This window comes from Syngnathus floridae, chromosome 10 (assembly GCF_059516105.1).
Source record: "Syngnathus floridae isolate MCC-2025c chromosome 10, RoL_Sflo_1.0, whole genome shotgun sequence".
Classification (NCBI taxonomy): Eukaryota; Metazoa; Chordata; class Actinopteri; order Syngnathiformes; family Syngnathidae; genus Syngnathus; species Syngnathus floridae.
Window position 1 is genome coordinate 3736639 of NC_142422.1, and position 25862 is coordinate 3762500.

A 25862-nucleotide genomic window follows, 5' to 3' on the forward strand; every position below is an offset into this window, starting at 1 on the left:
TGTGGACCAATGGCACAACGTTTTGAGAACGTACCCCTGACGCAATGGGGACGATTTTGGATTTCAACCAATGAACAAGCACGTTGCATCTACGTACAGGTTTTTCTCACTCCGTTGTAAATACGAATGACAGAGGCGTTGATATTATTGACATTGCACAGTCAAGAAGGAAACATCACTCGATTTTATATTTCAGGTAAGTGATCTTTTGCATAATATAACTATTGACGAACGATCTAAAACAAAATACCCGTATTGTCATTCAATTATATTGCTAATCAATACTAAGGTTAGCTGATTCTCGTAGTAATGCTATTGCTAACTTGCGTTATCATTACCTATCAAACACATTTGGGTTTAAAAATGTAACACACGCGTAGTAAATGCATAATAATGAAACAAGGTAGCCACGCAATCGTTTTCCCCCCTGTCAAGTGTCGTCATTTTTGTCGTTATTCATCCCTTGTAACGATTAGCTAGCTTTCCAGATGTTTATGCGTTCCAAGTGCAGTTCTAGTTGCATGCAATTCGCTTGGTTATATTTATCAAGCTGCAAATCAAACTCCTGCTTAATATGTTTGTTTTTCATGCTAGCTCAGGCTAATGGAACCACGTACCAACCAGGATCCTGCCAGCGCAGAGAGGAATACTGCCTTGTTCCACAGGTAGCTTGTGGCCAATGCCACAGGCTCTACCTGCCCAGGAAAGTGGACTATCATTCAGACTAAAAGATTTTGCAAGTTGGCCTAGTTAGTGATTGGCTGTGCATCTACCTGCAAAGAACTTGGTCATGTCAGACTTAAATAAAGAGCTGGTGGATTTAGTGTGGGGGAGACCAACAACCGGGGCAGTTTCAGCCTCTATTTTTCGCAGATGGACCCAAGGTAGGATGTGTGTGTCATTTTCTAATAACTCACCAAAGTGGAGAATGTTTTGTTTATGCAAGCAGAATACTGTTTTTAAGTGCAATTATTTAAATGTTTGCAAAATATGTCATGTGATATATTTGTTTTGCCTTGATCATAGGGTTTGTGTTCAGTGAGCATGAGCACACAGCTCTGGAGCAGTTTGAAGGGGGGCCATGTGCTGTTATTGTACCTGTGCAGGTATGATCATTTTTAAATTTATACATTTTTAAATCTCAATTGGTCATCTTATTGCATTTGTGTTCTCCTTGCAGGCCTTCCTCTTGAAGACTATTCTCTTTAACCGAGAGACTTCAAACTGGAGACACATGACAGGTACATCAAACCAACATCCATTATTTTTGCATGATTACGAATTTATTTTTATTTTTTTAGAGGAGGAGCAGAAAACCATCCTGTGCTTTGCGCTGAGTGAAATTCTGGAGTCAGCCTGTTCCAGCTCCTCCACAGGCTTCTGCCTTGTGTCGTGGGCTAAGGGACAGAGCCCACCTGTCTGCACGCATACGAAAGCACAGACCCAGTCGCAAACGCAGGACATCCCAGTGCCAGAGAGCAGCCAACCACTAGAGGGGGAGCAACCCAGTGAGTCTTAATATCGCTTGTCCATGCTCTGATTTCAAATAATGACCTATATTATCGATTATATCCACAAAAGAATTGCATGTAATTGTATGACAATTTTATTAATTTCATTTTATTTTTATTATTAATCTATAATGTTATTATGTATTATATTATTTTATTATTTTATTACCCCTAATAAACCCCTTAAGATTTTTTTTTTCAATTGAATTATACAGTGCATTTTTAATTGTTATCACAAAAACTGAGAATTTGATCAGGGGTGTGTAGACTTTTTTTATCTACTATGTTCATTTTCTTGTACTTAGCTGCTTTGGCTGCTGAAGACCTTGGCTTTGAGCGATTTCACAGTGTTCTTCAGTAAGTGACACTTTATCTTCCCTCTAAAACAATACTTGCCTCTTAAAGGAGACATTTAAATACAAATTAAAAACAATTTGAATAATGCTTTTTTTGTGTGTGTTAATTTCCCCACCTATAGAAAGCGGGTGGTGATGTCCGTGTCAGATCTCCAAGCTGAGGTGTTGTCTCTCTTCCACACCTGGAGGGGTTGCTGTGGAGTTTTGCTTTTCCTCTACTCTGTCATCCTTACTAAGGTATAATTGATTATAGAACCAATTAATGAGGGAATATATTGGATAATATAAAGAGTAAAAGTCAATCTGTTGGTCTCTGCAGGGGATTGAGAACATTAAAAATGAGATCCAGGATACATTGGAACCACTTATAGACCCGGTACATGGCCATGGAAGGTAACAAAACATATTTTTAAATTTTATCACAAAAGATTGATAGATAGTTGTCATAGGCTAATTAATATTTTCATCATAACATTTTTTTTTGTTCATTTTGCAGTCAGAGTTTGGTGAACCTCCTTGTAACAGGCCATGCCGTCTCTAATGTCTGGGATGGAGACCGAGAATGTTCTGGAATGAGTAAGACAGCAAAATATTTAATATACTCAAAGTTATAGAAAAAAAATATCAAGAGTTTCAAGTATCACTCCCCAGACGTAGTTTTGTCTTTGTCCACCAGAGGGCAGTATTTGACAGTCTGTAATTTATCTTCTGTCTGTGTCTTCATGTTCAGAACTTCACGGAATTCATAAGCAAGCGTCGGTTGGCTTCCTCACGCTCATGGAGTCACTCCGCTACTGCAAGGTACAATTACTGTCAACACACACTCAAGACAAAACACACACTTAATAAGAGTAACACCTCATTGTGTCTTGTTTATTCCAGGTGGGGACTTTCCTGAAGTCGCCCAAATTCCCAATATGGATCATTGGCAGCGAAACTCACCTTTCAGTTTTTTTCACTAAGGCAAGTTCAATACACTGCTCCATAATTGTCTAAACACATGTCACGCCATGTTTAATCAAATCCAGACTCCTTGACAGGTTAGGAAAACCAAAATATGGAACCCACTTAACGGATTTAATAAAGGGAGGTCAAATATCAGTGCAAGGGAGGGAAAAGTGAGTGTAAGAGACATATATGGCCAGCGCTGTTTCTTGGCTTCCAGCTAATCCCCTTTTTTTTTTCTTAAATGGAGTGTGCGCTGAACATGCATGTGGAAACACACAAGCTCAACACGGTGCTAACCAAGACAAAAAAATGAGTGTCATCCTCATGTCTGGCGGACATATGCACGGTACATAAAAGCGTAATTGATTGCGGTAATAATTACTTGAGGCCGTAGCGACCACAAAGGCATTTTTCTCCAAAGCCGTTCCGATGTAAGGGATGAATCGGCGGATCTTAGTGAAGACTCCAAGAGGCAATGTCAGTCAAATAAACTCTTGTCTTCCAAAATTACACTCAGTATTATTTTGCTGAACTGTCAGAGGAGGAATTATAGCAACAAAAAAGGAAGGAATTTCATTTTAGTGATGCAAAACTCAGCTGAGTTTGTTTTAACGAGACGGGCATATTTGTTTGGAGTCCATTTGTGGAGCTGAAGACTCCAGAAAGGCCAAACAAATGCTTCTGCGGTAGCCATTTTTTTTTTTTTTTTCACATCACTTGATTAAAAATGTCCGTTTGCATTCCTTTTCTACTCACATATAAATTTGTGATAACTATAACTTAATATTATTGATATTGTAGTGTCTTGTGTATTTAACTGGCCGGCTGACTTGGATCAAATTGATTCTGGAGATGCAAAAAAAAAATAACAATCATCTTTATTACAACGCCACACCCGTAATTGGCCATTGATTAAAAGCTCCGTTACACGGATCAGACGTGGTTAGTTCCCGATTGCTTCAGCTGTGTTAGTGACATATTCGCAAACATATACAGTCGCACAGCGAGCGCGGGCAACCTAATCCTGATTAGCGTTTGTGTGTGTGTGTGTGTGGGGGGGGGGTTCAAGTGGATGACTTCCTGCGAGTGAAAGTGATTCCAAAATTCCCATCTGGATCCGTTTGCACTCTCGAGAGTCCGGACCCGAATATATGCACATGCGTGTTTTCTGACGTACGGTCAACGACTTTCTCTACGCTTTGCCGCCATTTTCATGCTCGACCTCACCGAGGCTAAAACGGCTTGACCGTAAATCTGCTTTCAGGTCCTATTTGAAGATTTCCCAGGCATCGTGATACAAAATCTGGACTAAAAGGGGCTTTTAGTCCCAATATAGAGACATGGTCACAAAAGCAGAAAATCCGATCCCTGCTTCTGATGTGTCCGTCTCGCCATTGGGGACGGGTTGTGTATTGTCACCTGTGTGTGGCTTTTTAGACCATCAGCTTAATAACATTAGTTTTTTTTTATTTTTAAATTTAATTTCATAAAGGCCATTCCGACATCTCTCTTGTGTGCTTGCGAGAAATGTTTGATAGAATGTAACTAGATCTGTTTTCGCCGTGCCGGGAAAAATAGCAGGTGATAAATGAGATTTTATCATTTGATATAGTTAGTTTTTCTTTTTTAAAGAATTTATTTTTGCCCTCCCCCCCAAAATTACATCTTCAGTATATTGGTCCCAATTGGGTCTGGAGGATGTCCTTGGTCAGTCAGGAAACCAAAACGTCTGTGTGGGTGACATTTTTCCTCGACCTTTAACCTTTGTGGTGAATGATGAAGGTTGCTGTATTTCTTCTTGAGGGAGTTACAGATGCGTGTGTGGTAGTACAGTAGTCATGTTCTGGTTTTGTGATTTACAAGCAGAAGGAAAAGTCTCACTGGCGCTCTGTGTCCTGAGAATACTCACACACACACACACACACACACATGAAGTTTTCTTCAAGGATTGGTACAAGACACAGAAAACACATGTGCAGAGTGCAAACAGAGTTGATGTCAACGTTCTTTCCCCTATGTTGTTGGCAGAACCTACAAAAAGGTTATAAAAGCCATGCCATCGGGACTGGAGGATGTGAAATGTAAAATGGCTCGGTAGAGAGCTGTGGGGTTCACCGCTTTTAATAACAGCTGTGCTATTGCGCAATCTTGATAGATGAAACAATATTGAAGACTGTTATGATTCAATCAAATTAAGGTTTTTTTTTTTCTGCATGTATTTTTACTTTTTTTGTCTTTTGTGATTTTTTTTTTTAAACGATACAAAGCATTAAAATAAGCTCCTCTAAATATCGTGCTTCCGACGAGATGTGACTCGAGGGCAAAGTAGAAGTGCAAAGTGGTGTACATGAACAGTCATTTATAATCTTTGACAGGTTAGACCAAAGGCCATTGTAAATTACTGAAAGGCTGTGTGTGCGTTGCATTAGTCGTCCTTTCTCCCCCGTGGATCGTTCTTTGTTACCGGATCCGATAAAATGCTGTAGAACCATTCCACGGTGTCACTTGTATTTTCTAGTCAGGCTAACACATAAAAAAAAAAAAAAAAACGAGTACAGCGAACGAGAATGGAGTTGCATTCAGAATATCTCAATGGAACTTTTCAGTCCGTCTGTGTTGTGATCTCAGCTTTGTTGTCTTGAAACGGATCCCCTTCAGATTTGCTCCATAGGCACTCCAAAAAGCCTTCTCAGAACATACAATAGATCTTTTTGGGCGGACCGGAGGGAAATTACTCACAAAGCTTCCTGCTTGTTGAAGATAAGAAAAAGGAAGCATGGAAGACAAAGAGGAAGTACTCCAAAATGTTCAAGTACCTTTGTAGTGCAGGTAAAAGAACTCAGGTGGAGTGAAGGAGAACGTAAAACAGGTGCTCTGAAGATTTGACTTTTTTGGTACCCACATGTCGTCTGATCTGATCAAATGAGGATCAGAGAACTTTTTTTTCTGACGTCAGTGTCGGCTTAAAAGGACTTGCTTGATTTTTAGCTTGTTTTCATAACTTTGTTCCTGTGTTGAGAAGCTTGTTGTTGCTCTGTGAAGAGGGTCAAGGATTTCAGCCAAGATGTTGGACTGTGGGGAATGGAATGTGTTGCTCAAGGCCACACACACACACACACACACACACACACACACTTTGCCCTGTTGATATTATGTCTTCTTTTAAGTGCTATTCGTAGACTCAAATATCGTTGTTCTCGTTTCAAGCAAATAAGCTAACGTGTCGTTACGCTACGTCTCGGACGCAAACACGAGTATCCCTGTGGAGTATGTTTGCTCCACGTTTCCCAACTCAGCAGCATCTTCCTCGGGCTTGTCATAAAACACAGATCAAAGTCAACCGAGCTAGCCCGTCGTTTAGGCCGCCATTTTTTTTTAGCGTTAGCCGTCGTTAGCTGAACTTCTACAATGTTCATTGCACCTCTGGGTCTTCCAAATTGTCTTAAAATAACGAATGTCTTATCAACATAGTCAACTCCAGCGGTGGCTTTTTTTTTAGAATAATAAAAATGACTTTTCTCATGATGATCGCTCAGCTTTTATACTCCTTGAGGGAAAGACACTTTTAGGTACTGATAAATCTCCCTGCAGATTTATGAAGCCAATAATGTTAACAAATCAGGGCAGGCTGTAGTACATGTGACAGATGACCGTGTCCACTGCTCTGTTTTCTTTGTATCTGAGGGAAAAGCAGCTGGGAGTCATCTCTGCTCCGTCTTGCGTCCCGAGCGAACGGCTAGCACGCTAATAAGTGGACGGTGAAACCTTAGCAGCCCTCCTGGATCAAGCTTTAATGAAGGCCAAGTATAACTAAGATGGCCGTGGCTCGTTTGCCCTCCAGCAACATGTTCGAAATGGCTGTGACAAAGATGACAAAAAGGACCTTTTATTTTTATTTTTTTGAACTCCTCTTGTCTGATGATTAGTCAAGCAAGTAGTTGTACTAAATTATTTATTTTAAATTAATTATTATATTATAATTAATTTAATATAATTATTATTTATTGGGTTGAATGGAATTTAATCTAATGTGCTGGAAAATGCTTTTAACTTGCATTTAAATTCATTTACACTCACTTTTGTTGGCAGCTTATTCCATTTGCATGCTTTTTAAAAAAAAAAAAAATTATAAAATGTATTCGGTACCTAAAACATTTTAGTAACCGGTAGCAGAATTTTAAAATCTAATCTACAGCTGAATTCTACGGCATTAATCAATCAAAGCTAACACATACATTCTGTTGTTTTATGTACAAAATTGTGTTTTTGTCCCTATCAACATGGAAAAACCTTCATATTCCTCTTTTATTGAGGTATGTTTTTGGTTCTTTGTCTTGTTGGAAGCTAAAATTCCTCTATGTTGCCAAAATTGAAAGTTATTTGGATCTATTCAGTCCCCGCTCCCAACCAAGTGATTTATTATGTTCTCATATTTTTTTTACATCAGAGAATAAAACAATAAATTGCTGTATATATGATACCCAAGTTTAGAAACCTCAGAAAATTTAAGCAGTGCTTCATATTTAATATCCTCCCGAAGCTATCAAAACCAACCAACATCCAAAAATTACAGTCGGCTTATTTGCTTCCTGCTAATCTTATCCGGGTGAAATTCACCAACAAACAAAAGTGGCCAGTTTCTCATGAATCATGTGTAGGGCTTGATTACCTGATTGTGTGTTTGCAGTAAAAACAAGTCGGTAGACTTTATCACAAAAATCACTTCATAGCCTGGCAGACTCCAGCGATTATTACACACACATGCACACACACACAACTGTTTTGACAGTTTGTGTCGCCAGAAACTCGACATCCATTTTATTTCTCCTTCCCACACATTCTATATCAGCTTGCTTAAATCTGAGACATGTAAAAGTCAGTCTCACTGTGATGTGTGTGTCTTCTGGTCTATAGGAGATGTCCCTGGTTGGTCCAGAAAGTCCATCAGAGCAGGCAAGGAGGGTCTTCCAGTCATTTGATCCTGAAGGTAATCAATTGTTGCAGCGTATTGCTTACATGCCATCGCATTCCTCGTGATGTATAACCGTTGCTTCTCCCTCAATTCATCCCCCCTCCCTTTTTTTTTTTTTTTTTAAATATTTTTCCTCTTCATCAACCAGAACGACTTTTCTCTCTCATCTCCACTGTTGTTGTTTAGCTTGGTGAGCTCAGCTTCTTCTTACAGCTGAGTCAACCATTTTTTTTTTTCTTACTGGGGGAAAGGACAAATAGAGTGATGCAATAGTGATAACAGGAAAAATTGCTTTTGGAACGTTTCCTACGTAGGACAGTAGTCTGTATTAGGTGGCTTAATAAATATTGGTGAAAGTTTGAGAGAAGATGTCAAAACAAAGCGAGATGTGCATCGAAATAAAAAGCCCGCATAAACTCAACATGTTTGAGCGAGTGAATTCCAAATTCAAACCGGGACCGCCTTCAAAAAAGCACATGTTAGCGTTTAAAGCGTCACCTCGCAGGTAAAGTGATCATCATGTCCATGGAATGTAGGTCAGAGAGAAAGGGCAAGGTGTGTATGTGTGTGGTTAGTTTAACTTGCATCATAAGTCCATATGGATAGGTGAAGGTCTCCATTATTATTATTTTTTTTTTAGCTACAGTTGGTCCAATTCATCTTTTGTGTGTGTCCAGATAACGGCTTCATCCCAGATTCTCTGCTGCAGGATGTGATGAAATCCCTTGACCTTGTCTCCGAGCCAGATTAGTAAGTGCTTGCATGTCTTCAGCCTGTTCTATGTGGCACCTGTAGCTCTTCTAAAATTCCCACTCCCAAAGTCACGGCCAGGTCAGCGGCCCAGCTTAGGTTTCACTACCAGGGAAGGGAATCTAGACCAGAGTCATTGTGAGGGAAAAAAAAAAATGCATGGCAGAATCTAAGACTCAGAGGGAGCGCATTAACGACAGGAAGAAAGCCCGTAAGAGAGGAAACACTTAAAAGCATCGCTTCAAACAGGAGCACGTTTTCCCACTGAGGAGCGTTAAGCCCCGAACGGGTAAAGTCGAGCGTTCGGACCGTTGATGTGCTCTGCAGAGCCCCAGATGGCCAAAGCATCACAACATTACTGAGTGTGTTGGGGGGGGGGCAGATTGAATCCGATTAATTGGGCTAGCAACCCATTTTATATTTTTATTACAAAGATAACGAGGACATGAAGTTCTCTTTCCATAAGACTCACAATGTCTGGATTATTTTTATTATTTCTTGTATTCTGCAATTTTATTTGAGGTCATTCGCTTGTATTCGCTGTGTTTTGTAGTGATATATTTTTACTGCATGTTCCTTCAAGGGATAATTAAACTTTAACACGCTCGTTTTGAATCCGATATCCAAATATGGTTTCTTGGCCTACGAAGGGCTTGTATTGAGTTAAAAGTCAAATAAGCCCATCAATATGGAATGTTTCTACCTTTTATATTTGCAAAGTGGAATTTTACAAGTTATGTCTCTATCCTTGATGGAAAGCTGCTAATATCATCATCGGTCCTTTTCAAACAAGCCCGGCGAATGTTCTGTTCGGATTAGCGTGACTTCCTCAAGATTGCTGCCAGATAAAAATCACACGGCGTCTCGGCATTGAAACGGATTGACGCAAAAGGGATGTAAATCAGAAAACCGTTCCAGAAGAAACGTCAGTTGATTGAATGAGAAAAAACGAAATCGCATGCTCTGCTCCTACCTTAAAAGGGCAATCGAACATGGTTTTTTTTTTGGGGTAAAAATAATAGCAACCCTGATTTAACACACAGGAATGTCTGGAAAGCGGTATATTTAGTTGCACCACAATCTTTTTAAAAACATGGCTTCATCAGGAGCTGACATCATACCCCCCCCCCCCTTATTCTGCCCCCTCCAGTGTTAGTCTGGTGAAGAACAAGCTGGATCCAGAAAACCTGGGTATAATTCTTCTGGGCCCGTTCCTCATGGAATTCTTTCCTGATCAGGTATGTGTGCAAAGGTGGACGCAGAAATTCTTTCCATTTTATTTGTGTGATTAAAAAACAATCAACTTGAGGTCACCTTCACATTAGCGTCGCCGCCAAGTCACCGTTTAAGCTAATCAAAGGCTTTTTTTTTGCGCCAAAACGTTCTTGCGGTGTCTCATTCGAAATCTATGTTCACAATCATGACGCAGAGAGCGCAGTTAGTTTTTTTTTTTTTTTTTTCATGGAGCAGAGATAGAAAGAACTGTGTTAAAGTGATCAGGGCTTTAGGGACTCACCAGAGGAGCAACTCGGAGCTGCAAAGAAATTATACCGCCATTAGCCAAGCGGACACACACGCACACACACGTGGGATTGGGTCAAGGGTTTGTGTTTCACGTGCAGACACACAAACATAAGAAAATGGACGCCGTGCTCAGACAACACATTATCAACCTGCACCTTGAAGCATTTCTCCTTTTTTGGCTGTTATATTGAAATTGGAGTTTACACTTTATCTTCAGCACATTCAAAACACACTTAAATATAACACTGCAGGAATCCTGCCAGGACCTTTCAGTCCAAAAATGTTCTTAACCTCCAGTTGAACACTAGCCAGAGACTCTCCAGCATTTTTTCTCACTCTTGTTCCACGACTTGTGTTTCAGGATTCAGGAATCCCAGACTCGTTTCCCGTGTACCACTACAACGGACTCAAACAGTCCAACCACAACGAAAGGGTAAGCCGTTTTCAGCCGTGTTGCATCTCGAAATTCCTTGCCAACACACATCCAGAAACTTGGTGGTAGTTTTTCCCCCTTCCAGGATAAACAGTAGCCATCGCAAGCCTAATAGCTTGTTCAGTCATCCAAAAAAAACTCCTCAAGGTCATTACGGCAGAGAGGCGGGTGTCAACTGTGATAAATGTTGAGCGGCGGGTCGGGGCGGACCTCTTAGCGTGACGGATGGGTGTCAGTGCGGGAATATTACTTTTTGCAGATGTCAGCGTTTTTTTTTTTTGGACATCCCATACCTGAAGTTGTACCACAAGTGGACAAAACATGCAGATATGCACGCCAAGGCGCCGCTAAGGTTGCAGTGGCGATTAGGTTTCCATTAACTCAAATGAGTAGAACAGCTCGGAAAAGTATTTTTAAGGATTATTCCCACCCCTGAAGAATAGTTGTTCATCCGCCACCGCAGAGGTTTTTGTTGTTCAGGGTTACACACGATTTATAAAATGTGAGTGGCCATGAGGGAAAAAAAGTTGTGCACTTATTGAGGTCAGAGTGTGTGGTATTGAGATGATTAGCACAACACAAATATATATTTCCAGTGCCAATGTTGTGTGTTTGTAGTATTTAGGATGTTCCGATACTATGACACTGATACCACATTAGCGGGCAGACAAATATCTTCAAGGTAGGTAGAGAAGGAGTAATGTCGCTCAAATTAGTGCAGCTCTATTCTGGCAGAAATAAAAATAAAAAATAAAATAAAAAAGTTTTAATTTTGGATTGCAGAAGACATTTTTTTCAATGTGTCTTTCAGGTCGAGTACGTGGAAGGAACGGCTCTGGTGCTCGGGTTCGAGGACCCCATGGTACGGACCGACGACACTCCAGTCAAGCGTTGCCTCCAGACCAAGTGGCCCTACATCGAGCTGCTGTGGACCACCGAGCGCTCGCCGTCACTCAACTAGTCTCGTTTGTACGTGCGACGGACCACTACTGCCTCCATCTCACACGTACACACACATTCGCAGACACACAACGGTTCCGCTCCAGTGGGCTTCTAAAAACCGGGACCACAACCACACATTTTGATGAATGAGATCTTCACGAATGCACACAAAAGACTCCCGACAAATGTAATACGCTTGAGATTCATCCTTTTCACCTTTACGATGCTATTGTCTGTTCAGCACGGCTTGACGTTTGTCGCACGCAGGATGTTTATCATATTGAACCGGGGCGTGTCAAGCGCCGGAGCGCATATTCGAGTTGTTACGGCAACTGACGGACAGAAAAAAACAACCAAAGCCTTCCACGTGAGAACACACGGACTTTCACTCTCACAGCAAAACGTTTACAATGTTAGGACCAACGTAGGTGCTCAACCAACTGTGAAGGTTCCCCTCAATATCTTCACGGTCATGTAAGACCATGTTTAAAAAGTCGGCCAGGCGCTCATGTATTTATTAACACGCTCACAGTTCGCATTCCGGAATAAACAAGTTTTTTTTTTGGGGCATCCTACTCTGTTTGAACGGGAAGTCCTCCTCGAGCCAACATCAAGTTTCCAGGCCCATCTGCGTCCCTTCATCATTAACTCACGGCACATGTTTGCACTCTGCAGAGCCATTTTTCATCACATCGCCGGGGTGGTGAGTTAAACGTCTGATGAAAATAGTTCTCACTTAATTTCGTATTTTCCGTCTTGTACCCGTTTAGTTGGTTTGGGTCAAGAGGCACCTGTACTGTCTTCTCATATTTTTTTTGCATGATGACGACAAGGCTAGTGAGAGATGCAATTTGACAATTCTCATAATTGAATGAATTTTTTATCATTTGAAATTTTTTTTTTCAAAGGGGTGACTCAAAATGGCGGAAAACATTGTGTTAATTATAGCACAGTGGATGTTTGACTCGCACGCTAAAGTTTCCTAATTTGTTAGTTTCCACCAATGTGCACATTTGCTTTGATTTCGTTTATTGTTCAAGCAATTAAAACGATTAATTCCCCTTGCGGGAAACGCACCATAAAAGGAGCGATGACGCACATTTTGCGCGCTCAATTGTGGTTTGTGTTTGCGCGTGTGAGTAGAGAGAGGGGGGGTCAAAGTTTTGTGCAGGGGGCGGGGGTGGGACTGTGTCACTGTTGCATAGTGGAGGTTCCCATTTCTCAAGCGTTAGACCTGCTGCTGGCTTGAAAGGGGTCAGAAGAGGGAGAAGATCCAGGGGGGAGGAGCGCGGTGATCCAGACGGACTCCAGCAAGAAACGACGTCACCTGCACACGGCGGAACCTCCATCGCCTGCCTCTCAAAGTTGAACCGGGGATTGTAACCAGCGGGGATGGAGCGTGCACGGGACATTGGAGTGTTCACATTCCGGCTCCTCTCCCTCCTCTGGTGCGCGCCAAGTGGGCTATGGAGCTTCAACCTTTACGCACAGCATCCAACGGTGTACCGCGGACCCAGTGGGAGTTATTTCGGGTACTCCGTGGACTTCTACCAGCCCAGCGCCAGCAGCAAAACGTGAGTGGTCGACCGCAAAATTGAAACTTGTATAAGATCATGAGGTCCATTGGTTCAGTTAATTAACATCTTCAATTGGCATGATACAATACTTACTTTCTTTTAATATAATAATCTATTCAGAGTTGGTACAGAGCTCCACTGTATCATATTGACATTTATTTAATGCTATTTTTATTCTTAAGTGGCTCATCAGGTAACTAAATACTTTTTTTTTTCTTGTGCACAGTGAGTGAGAAAAATATTGATGTTATGTGAGTTTTTTTTTCTTGTGGTAGGACTTGATACACAAGCATTAAATACTGATATGCAATTTTGACTTTCAAATTTATTTATTTATTTATCTATTTAGAGATATTCAATTAGTACCACGACCAACTGTTATCTCCAAATATGCTATCAGATGCCTGACTCACATCTGGTTTTATCACCAAATATGATCTTTTGCACCCTGCATTACTCTTCCTTGTATTTCTTGTAAGATACATTTGTGTCCCAGGTTCAGCGTTTTGGTAGGTGCTCCAAAGGCCAACACCTCCCAGCCTGGCATTGTGGAAGCCGGGTCCGTCTACTACTGCCCCTGGCCGGGCCTGCCTGACAGCTGCAGACAAATACCCTTTGACAATGCCAGTAAGTTCCCTTCATTTTTTTTCTGAACCGAGAGCCGTCTTGATATATTTGAGAAATAGCTTGTGTACATACGTCAGCGAAAGGTGACCTCAGTTGTTACATTTGGAAGCAATGTATGTGAGCTGGCACATTGTTTGCATGGAAAAAAAACAAGAGTGATAAGACATATGGCTTTTATCAAAAAGATGGCTGGCAGCTTTGCTCAAGAGTTTGATATGCAAAGTATCCAATCAACCATCTCTAAGGTTGTGGATGGAGGTTAAAATCCAGAACAAGTGAGAACACAAGAAAGGCGGGGAGTGTGTGGGGAGGGGAGGGGGGGGGTGTATGCACATGGGAATTGAGTTCCCTTACGGAAGAAAGAAGGGGGATTGGGTGAGGTCTGCTTTTCATTACATCTTGAAAATGTATCCCTGTCTCCTTTCCCCTCCTCTTGTCTCCCCTTCGCTTCCATCAATCCACCCCCTCTCTCTTTCTTTGAGATGACTCAACATCCTTAAAATGAGAGGGCAAAAAATGACTTTTTCATGCCCACTTGGCTGGAGGAAGCGGCTTTAAATCAGCGTCTGAGTAGCTTCGAATTTGAAGGCTTTGGAGAGAAAACTTATGACCACATATGGAAATCAAATCCTGCATTATATACTGTATACACAATACTGAGGCAATGTTGCCTAGTGATGTCATTTCCAGTCAACAATAACAGTCAATAATTTAAACGATTTAATTAATCATTCATTATAATATTTAATTATTTATATATTTATTTTATTTCATGTGTAGGCTATGGATCATTATTTTGTGATTATAAAGTCATTTGTTGCATCTGAAGTTGAAATGAAAAAAGATAAAATGGAGAATGATTTGATTTGGATTAAAAATCTGACATGATGCATTTAATGGTGCGCCTTATAGTCCGGTGTGCCTTATAGTCCGGGAAATACGGTATATTATTTTATCCATTTATTACATTAATATTTATAATTATATTATATTAATGTTCATTTTAAGATGGGAAAATATTCTAAATTCTTGCTTCAGCGATCCCGATAAATGTTGCTCTAGTTTTAATCGCTGGTGTCATGTTGGACTTTTTACACAGTGCTCCAAAAGCATCACGTGCGCCGTAATCTAAATACCAGTGTATGCATCTCTTTGTGCACCACTATACTTGGTGATTGATGATCAAGGCCATGGTGGATTTTTCTAGAGTTACTCCATTATTACAGGTACAAACCAGACAGGGAAAGAAACACACATGTACACAATAACGTGGCAAACATCTGTGTGTGTGTATGTGTGTGTTATTATCCACACGGCAATTTTCATATGCGCCTGATTAAGTGGAAGTACCTGCTAGTGTGCGTGGGAGCCGTGACAAAAAGCAGACTTGTCGTGTCATGCCAGTGGAAGACTGAACTCGATTAGTGGGGCAGATAGACTCTAGGGACAAAAGTATTGGGACACCTGAACATACAGGAAGAGAGATTTCTCATGTTGGGGTTTCCAAAGAGGAACAACATGACGTCCGTTGGAGCAGTTTGAGTCAAGACGTGTTGAACGAAGGTGTTTAACAAGGATGCGGGGTGCACATTCCAAGAGAGCCAGCTGGAATAATGTTGCAAAATATACACACACACATTTTGCCAATTGTAACACAATTTAGTTGGGTCAGCGGTGAGATGTGTTTGTCTCCCCGGTGTTGTTAGATTTTATGAGAACAGCTTTAGCTACTTAAAAAAAAGGAACACGAACATCCTCACAAATGTCTTGTTTCTGTGGAACAAATGTTTTTATGAAGACTATGTTTTATTAAGAACAAATGTGTTTCCATCATCTTAGACTTCAGGAATGTTTGTGATATTGAGAATTATTTTGATTTTTTTTTTTTCTTGACAGATAACCGCATGATAAAGGTAAATGGCAGCAGAGAAACTTTGGAGTTTAAGTCACGTCAGTGGTTTGGAGCATCGGTAAGGACGCACAAAGGCAAAGTGGTGGTAAGTAGTCTTGAGAAAAAAAAAAGATCATTGTTGCAAAAAAATGAAAAGCAGTTTAGCAGCTCTGAGTTTAGTAGCACGCCAGACTATATATCACAGCAAACGATGTGCAACGAAGTACGTCATGGATGTCAGGGATTCGCTTCAGTAGAAAGGAATCACTACTCGTGCTTTGTAATATGAGTATCAGTATGACAATAGTTTATGATAATCATGGAATAGAGTATGACAATATTATTTACTGATGGGATGTCAAAGTTGGAAAAATGTGCAGGGCGTTTAAATTCAAAGGTAGGACTTATCATAGGAGATAGGGGGGCGCATAGGGGTGTGGATTTCTCAGGGGGTCCGCAAATAAATTCTTCAGTAATACTTCACAAAAGACTGATTCATTTTATATTCCTTTATGGGAATTGGTGAAAATGTGGAAACAAAAAAAAAATTCCCGGAAAGTTACCTAAAAGTCAGTTATCTAGTCTAGGACCAGGGGCGGTTCTAGTATATTTCAGGGGGGGCAGTGCCTCCCCCGTAGCTCCTCTACTGGTCGTAAACCAGTGGAATAAAATAAATGCAGGATAATAATATCTGTCATATCTTATATCAAGTTGATTAGATTTTCTACTCTTCTGCTTTTAAGATTGTTTTTCCAAAAACTAAACACTTGATGTATTCTGCAGGCATGCGCTCCGCTCTACCACTGGCGTACGGTGAAGTTGAGCGGGGAGATGGATCCCGTGGGTACCTGCTACGTGGCCGTCCAGAACTTTAGTGCCTACGCAGAATACTCGCCATGTCGGACCAGTGAGTCATTCAACGATTCCGCCTCCGCTTCCTATTCGCCTATTCTGTTTGTCTACCTTTGCAGCTGTCGGTCCAAATTCAAAATGTAGCGCATGCATGTGGAAAGTTCAATAAAAGATGCATTTAGATAAAGAATTCTGTCAAATCATAATAATAAATCTAATGAATAATAAATGAAAATTATACATATAAACAATAATAAATAAATAAAATAAGATAAATAAGTATGTGATATAATAATAATAATAAATATAAACAATAATACAAATAATAAATAAAATAAGAAACAATATATAAATAATCGAGAAATAATTTTGTGATAGAATAGTAATAATAATAAATAATAATAAAAATAAAATAATAATGATAATAGTGTGGCTCTTGATGCATCTGACCCCATCAAAAGATCTGATCTCACTATCTCATGCCATCCCTCCCAGTTGCTCCCGAGATAAATGGAGTTGCTACTTCACGTCTCACTTTCAAGTCTTCTCCCCACTGATAGCATATCTGTATCTTTTTTTTTCTGTCGTCTTAATGGACTTGTAGAGGTTTGCCTGCCTTGCACCTTAACCCTTCCGCCCTCACATCCAGGTTGCTCATGCCTTCACCCCCTCCCTGCAGGGTGATATGAGCATGATAAGGACGCATGGAGGCTATCAGGTGGCACGTCATAAACATTAGATCAAATGCCGTCTTTATCGTCAGTAACAAATCCCCTCACTGTTCACACTCAAATATACAACCTCCAGTCAGATATCCATGTCGGGTCAGTGCAAACAAAGGCCCACTTAACAAAGTGAACCACATCGTTCCCCGGGGGGACATAAAGCCACGCTATATTTCCTATCATATGTCTAATTTCTACGCCTCCTCCAACACTCAAACATGCACCCTCCCTCCATTCCATAAATCACTTTGTGTTTATACACTCGTGCGTTGTTACACATCATCAAGCTTCACCTCGGGGTGCCTCCGACATCAGGAACAATCCATCCTTTTCATTTCCATGCACAGTTAGGCGATATAATTCAAATAAAAACACGCCTTCCACCATAGTGTTTTTCTTTCTTTTTTTTTTTATTAAATTGTTTCATCTGATATGAGTAATACACTCCCGTGTCAGATGAGCGTGTAGCTACAGAAAACAAACGTTTGCACTGATTAAAACAAATGATGCCTCTTTATGCTCAATTGTGTGTGTGTGTGTGGTTTGCAGATGACCCGGACCCAGAGGGGCAGGGCTTCTGCCAGGCGGGCTTCAGTGTGGATTTCACCAAGGTATAAATGAACGCAAAGACTCCCTGAACGCATCACAACCTTCTCTTTTAAGATTTACACTAAAAGCCTCTCGTTCCAATGTACCTCCCTTAACACAATAGACTAAATCCACACACACGTGCATTCTTTCACTGTAAAGTCAGCCTGACCTTTGACCTCCATCTCACGGTCCATCGTAACCCCTCCTGTACAGGAAGCTCTCACTCTCCAAAAGTTGTCGACATGTTTGACAGCAGGAATCAAACATGCACATTTGTTGCCGTGCAGTAAATAGTCACATGCGCTCACAAGTTCCTGTCACATGACTGACCGCAAGTAATTGTATTTATTCCAGGAAGGAAGGCTGGTGGTTGGAGGCCCTGGAAGCTTTTACTGGCAAGGTAAATGCAGGAACACACTCAAGTGATCGAATGGAACATCGCAAGTCAAATGAGTTCAATTTCAACTAAACATCCATTTATAAAGTCTCTAAAAGGTGACTCTCGCAAGAGGGAGGTCTGCGCCGCTGTGGCAGTGGTCACAATGTACAGGTTTTTTTTTTTAAGTAGCAGAAGTTGGATTCAGGGACAAATTATTTCCAATGGGATAAAAATCTGACCTTACAAATAGAAAGGTCACCACTGCTACTTCACGTCAGTAACAGTGCGACAGGAAGTGGGTGTTTGGCCTCCATAATGAGCTGATCTTGGGGCGGTAATGGAGCGAGGAGGGAGGGCCCCTCCGCTCCATGATAAAGCTGGCAGGAGGAGGAGGTTTTGAGAAGGAAAGGTGGCGGGGGTGTGATCGCCGGTCATTAAGGAGATGACAGTAACGTGTTGCAGAAGGCTACAAGAGGGGTGCGAGGTGAGAGAGGGGGTTAAGGATTTTGGACAGCACAGATGCATTTCCTGCTGGATGGATGTGGAGTCTGAGCAGAATGCTGGAATATCATAGAAGTGTGCCGGTACTCCTACTATTCCAGATGTTCCCTCCTTGCCTCTTTATTTATTCTAAAAAAGTATTGTTCTGCAGATGCTTGTTGGGCTCTTATTTCCTGTTTGTGTCATCAGGCGGTGTCTCGTTTATTCAAAATGGCAGAAGTTTGGTTGGTCCATCTATTTTTTTAGTTTGAAGGCTACTTCCTGGTTCACGTCGGATTGACGACAATGGGACTTTACCATGGGGGAGTGTTGGAGGGATATTCCCCCCGTGAATCAAACAGAGGAAAAAATAAATAAATCAGCAAAAAAAAATAATAATCACACAGCAGAGTATTTATTTGTTCATCATTTTGTTGATGATAACAGGGAGGTCACAGAATTTTTGTTTCTGTTACGATTACGGGGGGATTTTTGGTCGTGAGAAGAAAAATAAATTCCGCTTACATGGTGAAAAAAAACTTGATGGAATGTCATATTGGTGTTTGTTCATTTGCAGTCTGGATGGTGGGAATATCCCTTCAAATGACAAAAAAAAAAAAAAAAGGAAATGAATAGTTGCACAGTTACGACAATTGTAGGACTTAAGTTTTCAATAGAGCGGACTGTACTACTTTTTATTCAGTGGAGGGGGGGTAATTTTCCAACAAAAAGCTAAAAGTGTGACACTCCATATTTGTTTGCATCTTAATCAGAACTGGAAGGGGAAGAAATGACGATAAAAACAACACACAACCTTTGGTGGAGATTTAAAAAAAAAAAAACACGAGAAACAGCTGTAGTGAACCCACCAAACAATATTTCTATTCTTCCGGTTTGTTGTTTGTTAGTGGTGCTGTTGTTACTTAGCACATAAAAGCCAGAGCAGACTACACTAATGGAGTCTGGGTGCCCTGGTCTCTGCCTCCAGTTAAAATACTTCCTCTGTGTGTTTATAAAAGCACTTTGCCTGGATTTTATAGACTATATGAAACAATCATCATCAGCGGTGGAGCCTTAGATAGTCCCTGGACACTTCATTAGGTACACTCACTTGATAGCCAATCCAAAACCTGTATCGTAAAAATGTCTTTCGAAATGATCATTTTGATTGTTCGTTTAACAAGTTATTATTTTGGCAGCGAGGAAGACATTTTGTGAACCAACATATTATAAACATCTGCCAGTATGATTGTGTGCAGTTCTCCATCAATGCAATCAACCACAATTTTGCATATTCTGGTGGTGTTCCTAATATTGTGGCCACCGACTACACGCTCATTATAAAACGATGAGTCAGGAATCAAGTTTAATGGTGAGTTTAATGTGTTGATGTGTTATTTCGGGAGATATAGTCAGGCCAAGTAGGCAAGGTTGAGATGCCGAGAAGGTTAAGAGTGCACCGTTTCCTCCAAACACGCGCTCACGTGCACATAAAAAGAGGATTTATGGAAGGTCGAGAACGGCTGTAGATAAAACGGTTTGTTTGTTTGACCTGCTGCTCAACGTCAGAGCAAAGGTGTTGTTTGTGTCCATGTGTAAATCATAACTCCTGTGTGTGTAGGTCAGGTGATGACAGCGGGCGTAGCTGAGATACTGAACGGCTACTCCTTGAAAGCTGTTCTGAGACGAGTTCCTGGGGAGAAACACACGGCCGCTGCTGAAGACACACACGATGACAGTTACCTAGGTAAAAGCAGCTTCAACTTGTTTTTTTCCGAGCCTTCAGACGTCAATATCTCTCAAGTGACCTTTCAATCTAACCTTTGTCACTAGATTCCATACAGATTAGGCTGGGAATCCTCAAATTGTGACCGTCATCAAACATTTTGTCCCAGTGATCTCTAATCTTCTTTAAAGTCTCCTCTCACGGCACTGTCAACTTTGCCATGATTTTTTTTATTTCTCTTCAGGGATCGCAGGAGGACCTCAAAGTTGTGGGAGGGGGCGAGTTAAGCTGTGTTCAAAACAGCCATTGAAATAAATATATATATAATTGTATTTTTTTTAATTAAAATTTAAAATGAATATTATTATATATATTACTTTTTATTTATTATTATATTTTTTTATTTAAAAAAAAATATATATGTGTGTGTATTTATTTATGTTAAAAATGATTAATATTATATATATTACTTTTTATTTATTATTATATTTTTTTATTTAAAAAAATATATGTGTGTGTATTTATTTATTTATGTTTTTAAATAGAAAAAAAAATATATATATATATATATATATATATATATATATATATATATATATATATATATATATATGTGTGTATGTGTATTTATTTATTTTGTTTAAATAGAAAAAAATATATATATTTTATTATTATTTTGTTCTAATTGTAAAATTATCTCTCCCGTTAGGTTACTCGGTAGCAGTGGGGGAGTTTACCGGAGATTCCGAACAAGGTGAGAAACCGAACAGATGCTGCAGCAATAATACAACTTGTCTCCTTCGCACTTGAGATGCTAACACGGCTATGGCGTGTGATCAGGTGACCCAAAGGGAGCGAGTGCACAGCTGGGTGACAACATGCAGCTCTAAACTCGCAGGCAATAATGAGAAGTGTCTCTGAATGTCTGGGTCGCGACCCCCCGAGGGGACACGTCTTTGGGAATTACTGATAACGGGATTTCCTGCGCTCCATTTGGACTGATTAGAATGATTAGTGGCAGACCTCTGCAGGTTTTGACTTTCTTCTGGACTTGAGCAAAATTGCATGGGCTGGATGGATTTAGTAGGGATTTCATCTGAGAAGAACTTCATTTTGGGTTTCTTGAAAGGTTTTCAGGCGGGAAAAAAAAGCTCCTCCCCCTTTACCAGCACAACACATGAAAGTCTTACCCAAGCTTTTAGATCCAAGTGCAAAGTCTGGTGAAGAACTGGTCGTAACAAAAAGTTCTGAGGGGGGCTGGGAAGTTGAGCTTTATGACCTTGTGGTTTTAAGGAAGAGCTGGAGGACAGGAAAGCAAAGCAGAGGGGTCTCTCTAATCGCCCTGAGATGTTAATTACACCGCACTCATCAGTCCATCATTTGTCTTTTCTCACAGTTGTTTAGAGTTTGAAGCCTTTGACAAACCTCTGCCGAGCCCCGTCTTTGATTTTAAGTCTTTTCCCACACGCCCGCTAATTCAAGCTTGTTTTGAAATTTTGCAGAGCTCCTCGCCGGAGTGCCGAGAGGAGCGCAGAACTTTGGATATGTGAGTACAGACACGGGAATGTAAAGAAAAAAAAAAGTGATTTAGATTTGTGTGTTTTTGCAGGGATTTGGGAGGAAATCATACAATACGTTGAGAACTTTTACGATCAAAGGGGCCCCGGTGCATTTGAATGACCTCTGAACTCGTGTGCAAACCCCCCCAAGGGAGAAAAATGCACTCCACAGACATGGTGCTCAAAGCATTTAGCTCATTGCTGTGAGCTTTTGTGCATTACAGAATGATAGCATATTATTATAATTATTTATTTATTTTTATATTTCATTTATTTTTATTTTTATTATTGCAAGCGTTGCTACGCCACTACGGAAAACAAATTCCATATTTTACCACAATCATTTACACAGCATCCTGCTACCACTAAAATTATAACTTTTTTTTTTTTTTTTTTGTCGAGTCTGTTGAACAATACGTCGACTCTGGTGGATGCTTGCGGTTCACCACGTTCAGACCCGACCGAGCCTTGAACTTGTCAAGCATGGTCGCCGTTTGGAAAGAAGCACGAGAAGGAACCCGGGAACGTCTGATGGGAACTTGTCCCCGGGGCTGACTGTGTCCATCCTCCCTAATGACACACAGCTTCCGCCGCATGTGGAGGGCGCTGACCTTGTGTCACCCCCCCCCCCCTCCCCCCTTTAACCTGCAATCACAGTCCACACACGCAACAATGTGTTTTTAGGGCTGGGAGAAAATGCTTCATTGGTGTAATGAGTCTAATTAGGTTATGCAGGTTAGTTGTTTTCCTGTCCCAGACGAACGTCCCATTGGGACGAGTTAATATATAACGTTATGATATTTGTGTTTATCTTCATCTCGCTTTATGTTTGTAAATCAATCCTGGGTTAGTGTGTCTTTGCAGCATCTGCGAATGGGTCGAGCAGTATCCTCTCGTGTGTGTGTGTGTTAAGCCCCCGGCTGTCCCCATGTGGTTGTTATTTTAGGTCTTATGAAGGAATTCTCAGCCCACCCCATCCCTCCCCACAAGCAGGGTTACTTTTAGGGGAAGGGGAGGGGGGTTAAAGGGGAGCACAAAAGATGGTAATGGGGGGAAGGCAGGATAAAAAAGAAAGGCATTTAAGTTTTGTGGTGTCTGTCTTTTTTTTTTTTTTTTCTCCTATTGTTTTGTTCGTCTGGTTTGCTATGCGGTAAGGACAAAACCCGCCGAGTCATCACAATTGGTCCTTCTGCTTTTTTTAGGTCGTGATGATCAACTCCACTAACCTGACCTTCATCCAGAATTTCACAGGAGAACAAGTAAGAGCATTCAAAAAATGTTTCTATTTAAACGGCTGCTCATTTTTTGTAAATCTTTCAGATGGCCTCTTATTTTGGCTACTCAGTAGCTGTGACCGACCTGAACGGAGACGGGTAAGTGGACCATCATGTTTGCATAAAACGTATGTCATCAATTCCACCTCGTGCATTCAGGACGGATGACGTTCTGGTCGGAGCTCCCCTCTACATGGAGAGGGAGATGGAGAGTAAGCCCAAAGAGGTGGGGAGGGTCTACCTGTACCTGCAGAAGGCTCCACTTACCTTCTCCAAAGCCGTCGCCATTACCGGCACGCACACCTTCGGCCGCTTCGGCACAGCCATCGCACCTCTGGGAGACGTCAACAACGATGGATACAACGGTAAGGGGGAAAAAAATTGTGGGGATATAAAGGAAATTAATATAAATGATACTTAGCTGAGTAAAACAAACAAATGTGAGAAGAAAAATAACTCCTCACATACTTCACAGTGTTTGGCTTTTTTTGGCTTGATACAGCGATGAAAAAAATAACAAAAACTTGATCTTATTATTGTAGAATTGTTGTATCAATTATAAAAATAATCTTTAATAGTCAATATCCTTGTTGGGGTTTCATGCAGGTTTACATATATAGTCAAACGAGGTCTGTTCTCAAAGACAACTCCCACAATGGCGGGTTAGGGTTAGGGGTAGGGTTAGGGTTAGGGTTAGGGTAACCCTATGAGAGAGACAGACACCCGGAATGGTGTACTAATTCACATAGTATTTCCGTCACGCTTTGTCCATTACTATTCAAGTTGTACTTTGTTTCGGTTATACTAAAAGTAGGCCCAAGGTTATATTTAGAATGTCTGTCTTTGTTTAAAATATGCAACAATAAACACAAAGCGGCTCCCCTACTCCCAAGCTCCGGCCATTGTTTCCGTTTCGAGTGTTCTCCAAAGCTGGCTGTTTACAGTTTCAGAGTGGTGCTCGGATTGAAATTGGTGTTAAAGGGATTGTCTGTCTGCCAATTTTGGGACAAAGGTAAATCTGATGACAGGCAGATCTGCATTTCCTGACAATTCTGGATTGTTTGGTCTGTGACAGAGGAAATCCGATGCAAAGCTCAAACGTGAGCGGCGGACGTTCCGCCACGAAAGCTCGTGAACACGTTTTCCGGGCGTGATGTCCAAGGTTGACTCGTTGTCCGAGTTATTTTTAACTTCCCACATGTGCCTGGAGATAAAAATCATCTGGGAATGAATTTCTGTCCTGGAGCCCAGTTTTTTTTTTCCTGTTTGTTTTATCCTCACATTGATTGGACTCACACACATGCACACCAGCCTGAAGTTCCGAGGTCCACATCTGGCCTCTTACGTGCGACATCCATCCAAGTGATTTATGTTTAACTTATTAACGGACAGCGGTCCGTTCATGTTCGTTCCACCTCGTTAAACTATCAGATCGATAGCCGGTAGATCAATAGCTAGGCTTTCACGGGCGAGCGAGATAAATCACATCAAGCTGTCCGTCGGGATGTGACCCAGCAGAGGAAGCTCTTAGTGACATATGTGGATTTTTTTTTTTTTTTTTTAATCGAATGAGCGCACACCCGTGTCTGCGGGATTTCGTTATTTCGCATGACATCACGATCGTCATGGCGACTTTGCAATTTAGGTTGTCATTGACTCTTTTACCTGTAGCCTGATTTTTTTTTCTTTTTTTTCTCCATCTGCGTGTAATCACTGGCAGATGTCATCACGGTGTTTGTACATTCCTCCAAGAAAGCGAGCCGTTCACGTTTTTGGCTCATCCTCGCATGTTTTGTTTCGAATCAGCTGTTGAGTTGAGCTGAGGTCTATGGAGCCATGTGTTTTGATTTTTAATCATCTCAATTAACTTACTGTCACCGTCACTTATCCTGAGCTCTGTGATGACCGTGACATCATCACATTGGTGTTTTGTGAAAAAGAAAGGCACAAAAAAGTACGGTACTCAACTGATCATTATTGTGGTAAAAATAATCACGTTACTATAAATATTGGGATTTTAGTCATTTGTTATGAGGAGTTATGGTCATGTTGTAGAATTTATGAACAATAACAATTTGTGTTGGAGCAGTAAAAAACGTAACTCCAAATTTTGTGAGTTATACAAAATTTATTCCTGTGTTTCGGCAAATGATTATCATTGGACAGCAACGATAATCTGATGAATCTAGAAAATATCAATTATGTGACTTTGAACTCAATTGATTTACAATTGAACTAAATTCATCCTGGACCACCTTCTGACCATCTACAAAAAATAAAACCCTAACCCTATTTACCTGGCCAAAAGTGTTAAGGCTAATGCTAAAAGCTAACCCAGATCACAATCCTGATTCCAAAGAGAAAATATACTGTACATACATTGTACATATATGCTGTATACATTATACACACATGGCTACACTTATCCACTCTGCTCCAGCCTGTTTCATGTGGAACTACTTGTTTAGAGTGACTTTGGCTGAGGGGGTCCGCAGACAAACAGGATGTCTCGAGGTGTTTACGTACGACAAGATCGACTCGTTCGCTTCCGTAGTTTCATGCAAATATGCAGTATTTTTTATTATGAGTGATTTTTTTGTGCTTTTTACATACTATGTGTGGAATCTGTCGATAGCAGTTTGAGGTAATAGTTTGACCTTTTATGGAAATGTGCTTACCTGATGTCCCGCCAAGATTTAGATGAGAAGATCAGCGGGGCTCTCACGTTTATCCTGAAGATATGGA

At 40.8% G+C, this 25862-nt stretch overlaps 2 protein-coding genes across 2 annotated transcripts in view; both read left to right on the forward strand.

Annotated features, from left to right (window-relative positions):
* Positions 1-39: 39 nt before the first annotated feature.
* Positions 40-12011, forward strand: mindy3 (MINDY lysine 48 deubiquitinase 3). Its single transcript, XM_088387222.1, has 16 exons — positions 40-196; positions 595-884; positions 1027-1106; positions 1181-1241; positions 1302-1508; positions 1817-1868; positions 1990-2104; positions 2187-2260; positions 2364-2443; positions 2598-2668; positions 2750-2830; positions 7730-7802; positions 8465-8537; positions 9688-9775; positions 10423-10494; positions 11306-12011. The coding sequence occupies exons 2-16, from the start codon at positions 791-793 to the stop codon at positions 11453-11455; spliced, it is 1371 nt and encodes a 456-aa protein (XP_088243348.1). The 5' UTR covers positions 40-196; positions 595-790; the 3' UTR covers positions 11456-12011.
* Positions 12012-12615: 604 nt separating this feature from the next.
* Positions 12616-25862, forward strand: part of itga8 (integrin, alpha 8) — a 50531-nt gene continuing 37284 nt past the window's right edge. The window contains exons 1-12 of the mRNA XM_088387614.1: positions 12616-13010; positions 13510-13640; positions 15537-15637; positions 16315-16438; positions 17658-17719; positions 18054-18099; positions 20180-20305; positions 20994-21038; positions 21787-21830; positions 23046-23102; positions 23164-23216; positions 23277-23482. Of these exons, the coding sequence (XP_088243740.1) occupies positions 12829-13010; positions 13510-13640; positions 15537-15637; positions 16315-16438; positions 17658-17719; positions 18054-18099; positions 20180-20305; positions 20994-21038; positions 21787-21830; positions 23046-23102; positions 23164-23216; positions 23277-23482 (1177 nt within the window). The 5' untranslated portion in view covers positions 12616-12828. The remainder of the gene's footprint in view (positions 13011-13509; positions 13641-15536; positions 15638-16314; positions 16439-17657; positions 17720-18053; positions 18100-20179; positions 20306-20993; positions 21039-21786; positions 21831-23045; positions 23103-23163; positions 23217-23276; positions 23483-25862) is intronic.